The following is a 13053-nucleotide window of genomic DNA, read 5'->3' as shown; positions in this document are numbered from 1 at the left end:
CCAGATAGTCCCAGGCAGGTACCCTCTGCTCTGCTTCTCAGATGGTTGCATTTGACCTTGGCCACACCGGCCGAGAGCGAGGGTGTGGACTCTGGGGGATGAGGTATGCAGGCTCTAGGCCAGCCCTCACTGCTCCTAGCCTTCGCGGATACCGCTTGTGCTAGAACTTCGGGCAGTGGGCAGAGGAGCCCTCTGCCGGCCTCTCAATACGCCCCCTCAGTGAGCCGGGAGGCCCTTCTCGAGCACCAGCCCAGGCGCTGCCCTCTGTCCGGCTCTGCATCAGGCTTCTTGCTTGGATTTCAGGCCGGGAGTTGCCTCTGAGCTCTGGGGAAATGAAGAGAGGAGGTCTGTGAGCCCTGTGGGAACAGGCGCCTTCTTATCTTAGCCTCCCTGCAGGCTGGCTTCTTCACAGGGGTCGCCAGGACCCTACTTGTAAAATGACGTCCTTGGGATCCACACGGCACTCAAGGAAGGGCCCTCTGAAGACTGCCAGCAGCTGATAAAAGGGTGTGAGAGGGGCTGGAGGCCCTGGCTGGATAGGAAAGTTCTGTGTGATCGGTGTCTCTGAGCTGTGCCTCCTCTGTATTACCACACAGAGGCTGTGTCAGCGGAAACCACTGTGGCTGCAGGAGGGCAGAGGCGCTAATCCCATCACTGACGAGAGCCCCCCCAGGCAGGGCAGGAAACCCACACACATTTGTGTGTAGGCCCTAAGCCTTTCCTGCCCTGGTGTGTAGCTGGCTCCAGTCTGCAGAAGGAAGGCCCGCCCTGTCTTTGCCTTTGGTCCTGAATAGCGTGGGGGAGGCCCATGGAGACCACTGATCCTGGGTCCCAAGACCACTGATCCATCCCGAGTGGGGATGGGCGCACCCAAGGCCAGCAAGGCGGCCGCAGAACGTGTATGTGGCCTAAACACAGGAAGGACCTGAAGAGCCGGCCCCATCCGAGCTGCAGTGGCCCCTGAGGAGGTGGCTGTGGTGGGAGAGGGGGATGTTCCCCAGCAGATGGGCGGGGACAAGGCAGCCTGAGTGTAGACCCCCTGGGCTCAGTGGCCCTTTATGGCTTGGCCGTCCTTCCTGGAGGGACCCTGGTTGGTGGCGTTTCCCAGGGGCTGTGAGCAGCTACGTGAACCCTCTCTCTCCCCCCCCCTCCAGTGGGTGTACAACATTCTCGATAAGAAGGCTGAAGCTGATCGGATTGTTTTTGAGAACCCAGATCCCTCTGATGGCTTCGTCCTCATCCCTGATCTCAAGTGGAACCAACAGCAGGTAGAAGCTTTCTTGCTGGGGCTCTCTGGGCTCTGGGTTGTTGGGCCCCCTCAGTCCTGCCCTTCTTTCTCACCTTGGTCTCTTTCTAAGCAGATTTTAACTAACCAACAACAGAAGCCTAGCTGTGCACAAACATTTACACCTTAATGTGTCCACTTGAAGTTCTTCCTGGCTCTCCTCCCACACAGGGGGTAAAGAATGGCGTGATGTTTGTGTCCCATAACCACACGGGCCATTCTTTAACCAGCCAAGTGGCTTGGCCATCACCCTCCCTTCCAGGAGCACCTGAAGCCCTACAGAGGACTGTTTACATTCTCTCCGTGTCCCTGGACACCAGCAGATCCAGGCAGGCCTAAGATCTGAAGCACTGATAGGAAGGAGCCATGGCAACCAACACGAAGGGTCCCCTCCACCACCCATTCCGGGGGGGGGGGGGTTCCCTCTACCGCCTGGTCCAAGAGGGGTCCCCCTGAGACCAAGAGGGGTCTTCCAGTGGCCCAGGCTTCCACCTGAGCCTCTCAGCTGTTTCCTGCTCTCCATGCCCCTCACTTCCACCATCCTAAGGCGCAGGTTTCCAGTGGAGCTGACCTTGGTCACCTTCTCTGTCTGCTTGCCTGTAGCTTCCTCTCTCTCCCTCACTTCTTCTTCCTTCCTCACTGCCACCCCTATCCGCCACCAAAGCTGTAACGGATGGCCATCTCTTTGGGTAAACTTTTATACCCATGGCATGAGCAGCAGGCAGAGGACCGTGTTGCAGGAAGGGCTGCTCCCATCGCGGCCTGGAACATAGACCTGGGCCAGGCCCAGCCTGTGGGAGGCCAGGGGCCACAGTGAGGCCAAGGAGGCCAGATGTGGGCTTGCCGGGTAGGAAGTGGAGAGTAGGTAACCTTTTTTCTTCTAGTTCAGGTCTAGAACAAGATCACTGAGCATGGGTTTGCCGTGCTGCCCTCAGGTGGAGTCTTCTGTTCCTGGCCCCTCACACAGAGGGGTTCGAGAAGCAGTCACCTGCCCATGCGTACCTTCCCTCCTGCTTTCTCAGTCCTGGCCTGCCTTTGGCTCCTAAACTGGGCTCGTCCGCAGTTTACTTGGTTTTGATTTGGTGCTTTCTAGATGCTTTCTACCATCCCACTCCTTCACTGCCCAGAAAAGGGGGGCCGAGGGCCTGCAGTTGGGGTAAAGGGACTGGATCTCAGCTCAGAGGTACACAGGCAAGTGAGTGCCAGCTGCCTCTTAAAAGCAGCTCCCGGGAGTTACTGAACTTGGCCTTAGGGGTGGTAGAGAATCTGAAGGGATTTTCAGAAGCCGTGTAGCACTGGGTGCCGATTTGTTCAAGCAGGGTGACCGAAGGAGAGGCCTGTCCACTCGTGGGGTGTTGGGGTGGAGGGAGGCTGCAGGAGTTCCTGGGTCCATGGGGAAGCCAGGTCTGGCTCTGGAGTCGTCTGGGGAGCTGGGACAAGGCCACGGAGTAGGAGTGCTGGTGGCAGCTCCCTGCAGCTCTGCACACCCCGTGTGTCCGCTTGAGCAGCCACGTGCCTGGAGGCCCCGGCTCACAGACTGGGTCACGGGAGCTGGGATGTCAGGTAGAAGGAACTTCTGCCTCATGAGATCTTTGAGGACTAAGGAGCTTGTGACTCATAGGAGGTGGTCTGAGGGCCGCGCAGGGACTAGAGATTGACTCATGCATCTCCACTCAAAAAGCCCTTGAGCACACTTGAGCCCATGGCGCTGAGAATGAAAATCCATTGTCCTTCTGACCTCGTGCTGGCAGGCATCCTGCTGGGCCTGCCTGTGGAACCGCCCCTCCCTCTCCGTTCCCTTTAGGATAGAACAGTACTCAGGAACCACACTGGGCTCCCAGCTACAGGGCTCAGGCGACTTGCCCCTGGGGGTTGTGAATAGGCGAGCTTAAATGTCAGATTTCCCTTAATGGTCATACAGGTGCCATTGTTCTGAACCTTTCCTTAATTAGCACTTGTCTTTTAGTGGTGCCGAATTTCATTGTCGCAGATCCTTGGCTTGTGACAGAACACTGAAATCGTCAGCAGCGTCAGCAGCGTTGCTAGCAGATGAGACAGACCGGGCCTGGACTTCTGTTCTTTGTCCTTGTACCGGCAGAGGGTTGAGGAGAGAGGGCCCGCCCTGTTTGCCTTAAGGAGCCTTCCTCACCACCCTGGAATCTCCTTGCCTCCCAACTGCTGGCCCAGGATTAAAGAGACTCTTTGTCTGTATGTCCATCCATCCACCCATCTGTCCATTCCACGTAGATTTATCAAATAGCTAATGTCTGCTAGAGAATCTTGCCTCCCTGGAGCTTAAAATACCCCTTCCTCAGTTATTTTAAGAGATCACCTGTATATTCTCTTTTATTTGCTTTTTTTTTTTTTTAAGGTTTAGTTCATACATGCACGAGGTAAAAGTGCAAAGTAGAATAAATAGCACAGTAAAAGTAAGTTCCCTCACCCCACACCCTCCATTTCCGTTCCCTAGAAGGGACGGTTTCTCAAAAGAGGTTATGTCTTTGTGTCTTCTTCCAGGTATAGTCTCTGCATGCTGTGTATACAAGTACATAGGTATGTGTTTCTATGGACACAACACGCACTTTCCGCTCATATAATATAGGTTCTTTGATCTAAAGTGCTCAGACCAATGAATTCTTCCTTTGGGTCGCTCCAGAGGGGGAAGGATGGCCCTCCAGCCATTCTCTGTCGTGCCCCTTGCCAGAAAGCCATTCCTTTGATTCTGCTGTCCTGCCTTGTAAAGAGAGGTCAGTGGTGTCTGCCTGCCTGAAGTGATTGGTAGGCCACCTTCAGGGATACCAGTCTGAGACCCTTCCAGCTCCTTGCCTAGCTTTCTTCAGACTTGGGCTTCCTGCAGAAATTCTGGGGTCCTGTCTGCCCACCAAGAAAGGGTTTCTTTCCCTCCCTCACGCAGCCTGTGAGCAGACATCCGGCACCAGGCTTCATGCCTCATTCCCTGCCCTGGGGCAGAGAGGTGTGATTTAATGCCATGTTTGTGATCTGTCAGCAGGCATCATCTAAAACAAATGCCACTGTTATCTGAAAGGCGGTGACAGTGACATACAAGAATGGCTGGAGACACCGACAGTCCCCTCCCTCCCGCCCCGCCCCCCCTAAGTTCACGCAGTTCTATTTCCTGCATCTCCTTGGGCTCCTAGCGAGGGAGAGAACGAATGTCCTGGGCACAGGCCGTGAGAAGGGAGAGTCTGGGCAGGACCTGTGGGCAAAACTGAAGCCTAGGTAGGCACAGCTCAGCCACCTGCTGGGTGGTTCCCTCGAGCCTGGTCCGGAGCAGGCCTGAGGCAGAGAGCCCGGGTGGTTGGAACCTGCACAGAGGAGAATGTGTGTGCTAGGAAGAGACTGTTGGCATTAGGAGGCACGCTTGGCCAGCAGGCACCATATGGAAAACCTCAGTTTTCAAACTGGGGCCCTTGGGGATTTGGTCGGGTGACTCACGGCCCCCAGACTGTGTCCTTGAGCGATCTAGCAGCTCACACTGCCCGGCTGAGTCTGCTGGCTCTCCTCCGTGCCTCGCTCCTTGGAGCCCTGGTGTCCGGGGCCTGCCTCGCACGTGGATGTGGCATTGGGCTGGGGCCAGTTTGGGTGAGCAGGGAGGGTGGGAAGGTTTTCTGGGCAGAAGAGTTTATTTGCTGTCTGGCACAAGATCGTGTTGACTTTGGTTCTCTGCACTGGTGTGACCTCCAGGTTTTCGGCCAGGCGCTGTTTTCAGGAAGGACAGCCGGAAGTGTGGCCTGTGAGCCCTGTGCAATAGGGGAAGAGAGAAAAAGGTTAAGCGCTCTGGTGGTGCTCACTGCTGAGCTGGCCCCAGGGCTCCTTTTCACCTTTCAAATCCTCCTACATCCTCCCCCTGCACTGGACTCCAGACAAACCGAGTTACTGCCTCTGGCCCTCGCACGCAGTATACTTTCTTGCCTCTGAGCCTTTGCGGTCACTTTTCCTTCTATCTGAATGCTCTTCTTCTAAATGCTACTCCTTCTTTAGGACTGGGATCCCCTGCCTCTTCTTCCAGGAAGCCTGTCTGGATCACCCTAGCTAGATAGTCTTCCCTGCTTTCTCCTGTACTTTCATCACTTTGTGTCTTGTAGTACTTATACACCTGTATGCTATTAGACTGTAGAGTCTTGGAGGGGAAGTTGCCCTTCTTTGAACCTTCTCCTCCCACCCCCTCGTCAACTCTGTGAGTAATAAATATTCCTATATGATACTCTTTAGCAGGAAGAATAAACAGAAGTTCTATCCTAAGACTGCCCCACTCATCCCAGGCACGTGGAGGCCCCCATTGCCCAGGGATTGGTCCTCCCACGGGGTCCCTGGGATCGCCTGTGGCCGGTGCTACAGCAGGCCCAGGGGGGTGGGCACTTCCAGGCCTCCCTGCGGAGTTCCCGAGTTGTTGGCCTCCCCCGGCTCCGTCCCTTGCTGAGCCTGGTTTACCCCTCCCGATCTCTGCACAGCTAGATGACCTGTACCTCATTGCCATCTGCCACCGCCGGGGCATCCGGTCGCTGCGGGACCTTACTCCGGACCACCTGCCGCTGCTCAGGAACATCCTCCGGCAGGGGCAGGTAAGTCGCCTGGGCCACATCCGTGCGGAAGCCCAGAGGAACCCTATTCCAATTCCAGTGTGCTCCCGGCCGCTTCCCTCACCCTTCCCGGAAGTCCGTCTGTGAAAGGGGCCTGTCTCTGGATGCCAATCCCAGGACCTCGCGAAGCCACTTTAAATGGACTCACAAGGCCCTTGTCTCCTGGTCCCTCCCTACCCTTCAGCTCTACTCTCAGCCATCTTTCCCCTGCCTAGGTGCCCCCCCTTCCCAGGATCACCTGTGTCTGCTCAGGACAGCCACTGTGCACCAGACGTGTTTCTCGGGCAGATGGGTCCCCTGTGGCCAGAGACCGAATTCTGTAGCACCTGGCATTCTGGGGTGCTTCGTACTGGGATATTTGTTGAACAACATGAAATTAAAGAGGAGCCCTGGGGCCCCTGGGTGGCTCAGTCGGTTAAGTATCTGACTTCAGCTCAGGTCATGCTCTCTTGGTTCGTGAGTTCGAGTCCCACATCGGGTGAGCTCAAGCCTTGCTTCTCTCTCTCTGTGTCTCTCTCTCTGTCTCTCACTCACTTGCACCCCCCCGTTTTCAAAAAAATAAATAAATACAAAGTAAAGAGGCAAGGGAAGGCGGGAGAAGTGAGTCTAGAATCCTGAGTGGTGGTCTTGATGGTGACATTTTGACCCTAACCACCGAGCGACCCCGGGCAGGACTCCTTACCTCACCCCTCTGGGCCTCGGTGTCCGGAAGGAATGCTGCCAAATCCCATTCTGTGAGGCTCTCAGAAACATTCACATGTGCTCCTGAAACAGTCAAAGGTGCGGCCCCCGTGCCAGGGCCCAGCAGTCACCAGCGTGCTCAGCTGGGGAGAAGCTCGCCACCTGGCTGCTCGGAGGCTCTGCCGCAGGCCTGGGGAAGGGCTCTTGTGAGTCCGCTCCCTGCTGACCCCTAGACCCCAGCCACCCTGCCCTCTTCTCCCACCTGCCCACGTCACTGTCTCTCTGGTCACCTGTCTCTTTTCAGAGTAATTTGCTTCTCTCCTGAAACAGCCTGTGGGTGTCAGAGGGTAGTGCTGTCTTTCTCCCCAGGAGATGCTGGGCCTACTCTTGCATCTGCCCTGCAGCTCGGGCAGCCTCGCCCTGACAGGCCAGCCATACGTATCCCCGCAAGGCCTTTGGGTGCCCTGGCCGTGACCTCACCCTGCTGCAGAGATGCCCGGGCAGAGTTCCAAGTCCGGGATGTAATTGTGGGGTGTATTCTGAGCCCACTGAGCCCCTAGTCTTTTTCTCTTCACCTCTGACCTCAGGGATTCACCCAGTTGTGGAAATCAGAGTCTCCTGTTAATGGCAAGCCTAGGAGGCTCCCGAAGGGGTGTTAGGTGGAAAGAGCCCTAACCCCCGAGCAAGGTAGGGGGTAGGCAGAGGCAGCCGGGGCCAAAGTCCACGTTTGCCTCTTCCTCCAAGAGTCCAGCCATACCTTCCCTGGGCCTCCTAGGGCCTCCCTTCCCATGCGCCCTCCCCATCCTCTCTCCTCTACCAGGCCTCAGCTCTACCTCATCCCTGTCACCCTTGTTTCTGGCCACACGCTCTTCTATGCTAAGAGGAGTACAAGCCTCCCTCCCACTTACTTAGGATGGTCGCCATAGTCTTGGGCAGCTGTGGCCTGCCCCTAGGCGGTGGGACTTCCTAGATTCCCAGTCGAGACTGTTTGGGGAGCCGGAGTGTTGTGTGCAGGTTGGAGTGCGGAACCCTAATAGAGGCCGCCGTTCCCTTCCTCTGGGGGAAGGAGCCTCTGCCTCACGGCTGTCACCTGCTTTTGTTGATTCCCTGGGATGGATGACAGGGACCTGTAGCAGACCATGGGTGGGAAGCTCTTGGCAGGGTTTGTACAGATGTCCAGAGGCTAGCCGGGGGTTAGGCGCAGAGGAGGGCTCTGGCGCCGGTTCGTGGGCACCACGGCGACCCCTTTCCATTCGGCACCACGGCGACCCCTTTCCATTCTCCTCAGGAGGCCATCCTGCAGCGCTACCAGGTGCAGGCGGACCGCCTTCGAGTGTACCTGCACTACCTGCCTTCCTACTACCACCTGCACGTGCACTTCACGGCCCTGGGCTTCGAGGCCCCGGGCACGGCGGTGGAGCGGGCGCACCTGTTAGCCGAGGTGATTGAGAACCTGGAGTGTGACCCGCAGCACTACCAGCGGCGCACCCTCACCTTTGCCCTCAGGGTCGACGACCCCCTGCTCAGGCTCCTGCAGGAGGCCCAGAGAAACTGAGTCTGGCCGGGAACTCTCCGGAGACGAGCACAGATGTGGGGGGCAGAGGCGGGGTGGGGAGCGGCGGACGGAGTTTTAGCACCAAGTCAATTTTTAATAAGTGTATTTTGTACTGGCTTGTTTCTAGTATGTGAATAAAGTATTGGCCTCCTTTGGTGTGGAGTGACGCCAGGGCCTGGGGACGCAGGTGGTGCGGGAGGCGGGGAGGGCACGATGGGGTGAGCGAATCCTGAGAAAAGAGTTTTGGTGGGGGGTGGGGGGGTGGGGGGGGGGGTGGGGTGGCTTCAGCTGGCCTGGAAGCTGAGGGCTTTCTGCAAGCCCCTGTGAGTGCCATCAGGATCCCAAATCCAACAGTGCCCTGCCCCCGGCCTGGGGCCTTACTCCGCCATCACGCCCCCTCCCTCCTTCCCATTTTCTACATCTTCCTAATGGTTTTCTGGGCCCACATGTCTGGGAGTTCCCCCAAAAAACCAAATACAGAAAATTTCTCAAAATAATCTATAGAGGTTTTTTTGATGGCACTTCCTCTTTCCCTGCCCGTGCGTGAGTCAACCCTGCTGATAAACTGCTCATTGACAAGGATGAAGGATGGCTGCCTGGAAGTGGGAGGGCTTTAATAGGAATCAGACGAGGCAAGCCCAAAAAGCTTTTGCCTTTGCCTCTGTTATTTGGTCAGCGAGTCCCTGGCCTTGAGTTTGTTATCTAGGCAGGAAGACAAAACAGTCACAGAGAGCAGCCAGGAGATCAAATGCACAACTGTGTATCAACAAGGGCAAAATGAGGCATTTGTAGTGGAGGACAAAGCTCTGAGGGCCACCAGCTCGAGATGTGACCAGAGCGTCACAGGTCCCCTGTTCTCAGAATCTAGAGGCCAGGAAGGGACTTCAAAGCGTCTGAGGCTGGTGGCCTATAGGGAGCCTTCAGCGGCTTATCCGGGAAGCTTGACATCTCTCAGGGCTCCAGCAGCACACACAGGCAAGCACTCGAGGGTACGCCGTGGAGGGCAGAAGGCCCTTGTGTTGCCACAGAGGACAGACAGAGGGGCTGGCATCCCTGGCTCGTCAAGCTGGGGCTGAAGGACACCGGACTGCGTGTCCTCAGGAGGCTTTCTCGGGGGGGAACAGGACATTGGGTCCTGCCAAGTGATAAGACGGAAGCGTAAGGCAGAGAGAGGTGGCCCTTATTCTGCAATCCCCGGGCTGAGACCCAGAATCGTGTTTGTTACACGCATGCTGCAGGCTGGGCACTGCCCCAGAGACTGGGAAGTGGTGAACAAACCAGTCTCTCCCCTGGGAGCTGGCATCCACCCCCTAACATTGTACCAGACCCACTGTGTCCTGAGCCTGTTGCTTTGGAAAGGAGAGCAGGGATGAGGGTCCACGGGGTGTCCCGCCATGTCACTGTAACCTGGGCTAATGTTGCTTCGTGGTAAACTTTGACTTACCGATCGACTCTTGAGTCAGACGGTATTTTTAAGTGTTGGGAAAACAAACTCCTACCTGCCCTCCAGGGTACTGGGGCAGACGGCCAAGGAACGTGGGAGTAAAAAGGCAACACCCAGGTAGTTACCTTGAAAACAGGTATGTGAGAGCAGCTCAAGTAAAAGCTTCCCCAAGGAAGACACACGGGATGCTTTCAGAATCCCGACAGGGCTCGGCAGGGTAGCTGACCCGAGGCAGGACAGGACAGGTGAACCGGGACGAGGTGATGAGGGTGGTGAGGCCAGAGGGGGCTGGTTGCAGGGAGAGGGTTGTGGCCTGCACTTTCCGCAGGTGGTGATGAAGGTGGCTGGTCTTTCTCCCATGTGTAAGAGCTGTCGTAGGGGCGCCCGGGGGGCTCAGTCTTCAGACTCTTGATTTCGGCTCAGGTCATGACCTCCTGATTCATGAGTTCGAGCCCCGTGTCGGGCTTGGCACTGACAGCACGGAACCTGCTTGGGATCATCTCTCTCTGCCCCTTTCCCACTTGGGCTCTCCCTCCCTCTCTCTCTCAAAATAAACTTAAAAAAAAAAAAAAAAAACTGTTGCAAAGACAAATGAGGCAAGTGGAGGGGACACTAACCCAGAGAGGCCCCTCCTTGCAGACAGAGCAGAGGAACGCAATCCTGGGAGCATCCTCATCTGGACAGATCAGTTTCTGCCGGTGGGGCACACAGGGTGTGTGCTTGGAGAAGACTAGCAGGTGGCCAATCCCAAACCAAAAGGGAGACCGCTCAGGAGCCTCCCAGGGGACAAGATCTCTAACTCCCAGGACTAAGCCCTGCAAAGGCATTCCGTGCCTACACAGGCTGGACTTCCTAGCCTTATCTGTCCCATCCCTCCTCCTTCCTCTAGGATCTACTCACCCATCAAGTTTCTACCAAACATCCTGCACAGGCCAGCACTGCAAGGTGCTGATGGGAACAAGAAGGTCAAGAAGACCTGTGGGTCTGTACCCTTGGGGAGCATGACTCCGTGGGGCAGGAGAGCATAGGACGAGACAGTAGGTAAGGGCTGTTCTAGAGGGAGGTTCTAAAGGCTGTGCTCCTGTGTAGTGCTCGGAGGTGCTCCTCTGGCGGGACCAATTCTGCTTTCTGAGGGGAGGAGGGTCGGTTCTCCCTGGTGCCTGGAGTGGGCGTTACGAAGCCCACAGAGGGCAGCCCTGTGAGCTGGGAGAAGACCTCAGGGGTTCGGCCTCATGCCCCCAAAGGCCCCAGCAGGGGCCAGTGTCACTGCGCACTGGAGTGTTTGCTTCTCCGCCAGGAAACAGCTGGTCACATATGTGGTGAGCCACGAAATGGATTCTGTTGAGTCTCTGTCATATACCTATTGGCCCTTGAAACCGCATGAGATGCCGTCTTACCTGAGTCCTGGGGCTTCAAGCTGCAGGGAAGGACTGACGGAGTCAAGGGGCCCTTTGCTCTGTTAACACCTCGAACTCCCAGGGAGCCTGGTGGGACTCTTCTCGAAGCCCCAAGCTTTCTGACCACACATGAATGCCACTTCCTGTCATTTCTAGGGAGTCTGTTCCCAGGGGCCACAGGGGTCCAAGTGCGGCTCCTTCCACATTAGACACCCTGGGCCTGAGGCCAGTGCGGTATTTCCCCAGCCCCACCCCACCCCCACCTCGAGGGCTTTCCCCTACAGTAAAGGAGCTCAATCCAGGTCTCTTGGTTTTCCGGGGGACGCAGAATGAGAGCTGCCCATCTCTGCCCTGGCTTTCCCCTTGATGACACGTTGCAGCATCCAACGTCCTGCATCCCCTGAGAGAACTTCCTGAGCAAGACCAAGGTTTCTCGGCCCCATCTTAGCTAACTAGCAAATACCAACCCCCATCCGGCAGCATAATCCATCCTGCATGCTGCAGAGCGCCTTCTGTGTTTGATTGCGTGCCCTCCGTGTGCGTGCCTGTGTCCCTGCTCTGTCGGAACAGTGGTGGATGTCACTCTTCCCAGAAAATTCCTGGACATGTCCACAGCTGGCTGTCAGCCCCTGGTGCTTGGCCCACTATCTCCTTGGCATGTGACTGGAGAAGGAAGGAAGCAGCTAGAGGCATGGCGGCTGTTGTCCCTTGGCTCCCTTCAGTTCGCCCAAAAGTTTCCTCATAGAGCAAAACTGCTGAGTGTTCTGGATTTGTCAACATTCCTTCACGAATCTGAGAAAAATAACATTTCAGAACAAGCTGGACACAGCAGATCTACTCTGCCTGTCCCTGCTGAACGCTGATTCCCATCCTGAGAAACAAATCAGGAAACAATTACGTACAAAGTAATATTTGAAATTGTTTCTCTTGTAATACTTCCATATCCAAAATAGGTTAGTATATCTGTTTCATTTCCGAATAGACTGATGTAGGCCGGCCAATCCTTGCTTCTCAGAAAGGACAACATCGTTATTCTAAATATGTATATATAAAGTTAAAGTGTCTTTTTTTTCCCCGAAGAGGAAGGTGGTGGTAACTAAAGGTAGTTGTTTTTTTTAAATATCCTCATTTAGCAACATACATGTTGGCAACCTGTGTTTATTCTACTGTTACTATTAGTAAAGTTATATTGGATTCTGAAATCTACATAAACTTTATGTTCCCTTGTTTTAACCACTTAAAAAACCAACATGGACTGAATCTGTTTAAAGTAAGTGTTTCAAGTCAATACACAGGTTTCAAACATCTCTCCCTTGTTTCCCCCGCTTTTGTAAGTGAGGTAGAGCTCACTTGGAGTTTATGATTCAGTTAGGAACACAGGCATTAATTACAAAGTAATTATAACAGTGGTGAATGCCTTCAAAAAAGCAGACGGGGCTTTGAGACCTTACACAAAGAGAAGCCAAATTTCCAGGCTAAATTTGATAGCAGAGGGGCTGCATGATCACAGGCTCAGCAGTTAGGAAGTGCGTGCTTCAACACGCTGCAGGCTAGACCTAAGCTAGCATGAGGTTCATGTGCACAACTAGAACGCTAGCCAGTTTGTCCTTCGGGACTGTGATGAAGAGAGTCAAAGCTAAGGGCCAATGTCTGAGAGGCAGCACCGTCTGACAGTTCTGTCACAGAATCCTCACCGCACCCAGGTATGAACTTGGGCAAGTTATGCAACTGCACCTAAATCAGGAATGATAATAGTGCCCACCATGAGGATTTTGTGGATATAGCAGTCACTCGGTAAACGTTAGCTATTATCCTACTGTGAGAAGGACCAGAAAGGATGTAACCAGAGGTATTTGGACTAGATAATAAAAAGAACTAACAGTCGAAGGGCTGTAGAATCCTGGATGATTCAGTGGAGGCATAGCAACCAAGGGACTTTAAGGCAAAATGCAAGCCATAAACGATCTGTGGTTAATTGATTGTAGCCTTAAACAGAGGCAAGCACTGCACGCAGTGACTTCTCGGGATCTCTTCCAGACTAAAGGTTCCTGGAATGCCTTGGCCTACTGGCAGGTTTCTAAGACTACTGC

The 13053-nt window shown here is 55.0% G+C and overlaps 1 protein-coding gene across 10 annotated transcripts in view; it reads left to right on the top strand.

The window, feature by feature from the left end:
• Positions 1–13053, top strand: part of ST3GAL4 (ST3 beta-galactoside alpha-2,3-sialyltransferase 4) — a 76930-nt gene that overhangs the window by 30534 nt on the left and 33343 nt on the right. For 9 of the 10 annotated variants that reach the window (XM_039254866.1, XM_039254865.1, XM_039254870.1 and 6 more), the window contains 2 exons: positions 1155–1268; positions 5758–5868. In XM_039254866.1, the coding sequence (XP_039110797.1) occupies positions 1155–1268; positions 5758–5868 (225 nt within the window). Of the gene's footprint in view, positions 1–1154; positions 1269–5757; positions 5869–7855; positions 8274–13053 lie in introns of those variants that run through there. The other variant, XM_039254880.1, reaches the window with a different exon arrangement.

This window comes from Hyaena hyaena, unplaced genomic scaffold (genome assembly GCF_003009895.1).
Source record: "Hyaena hyaena isolate Hyena2069 unplaced genomic scaffold, ASM300989v1 scaffold_500, whole genome shotgun sequence".
Classification (NCBI taxonomy): domain Eukaryota; kingdom Metazoa; phylum Chordata; class Mammalia; order Carnivora; family Hyaenidae; genus Hyaena; species Hyaena hyaena.
Note: the sequence above shows the minus strand (reverse complement) of the source record. Positions and strands in the feature narration are given on the sequence as shown.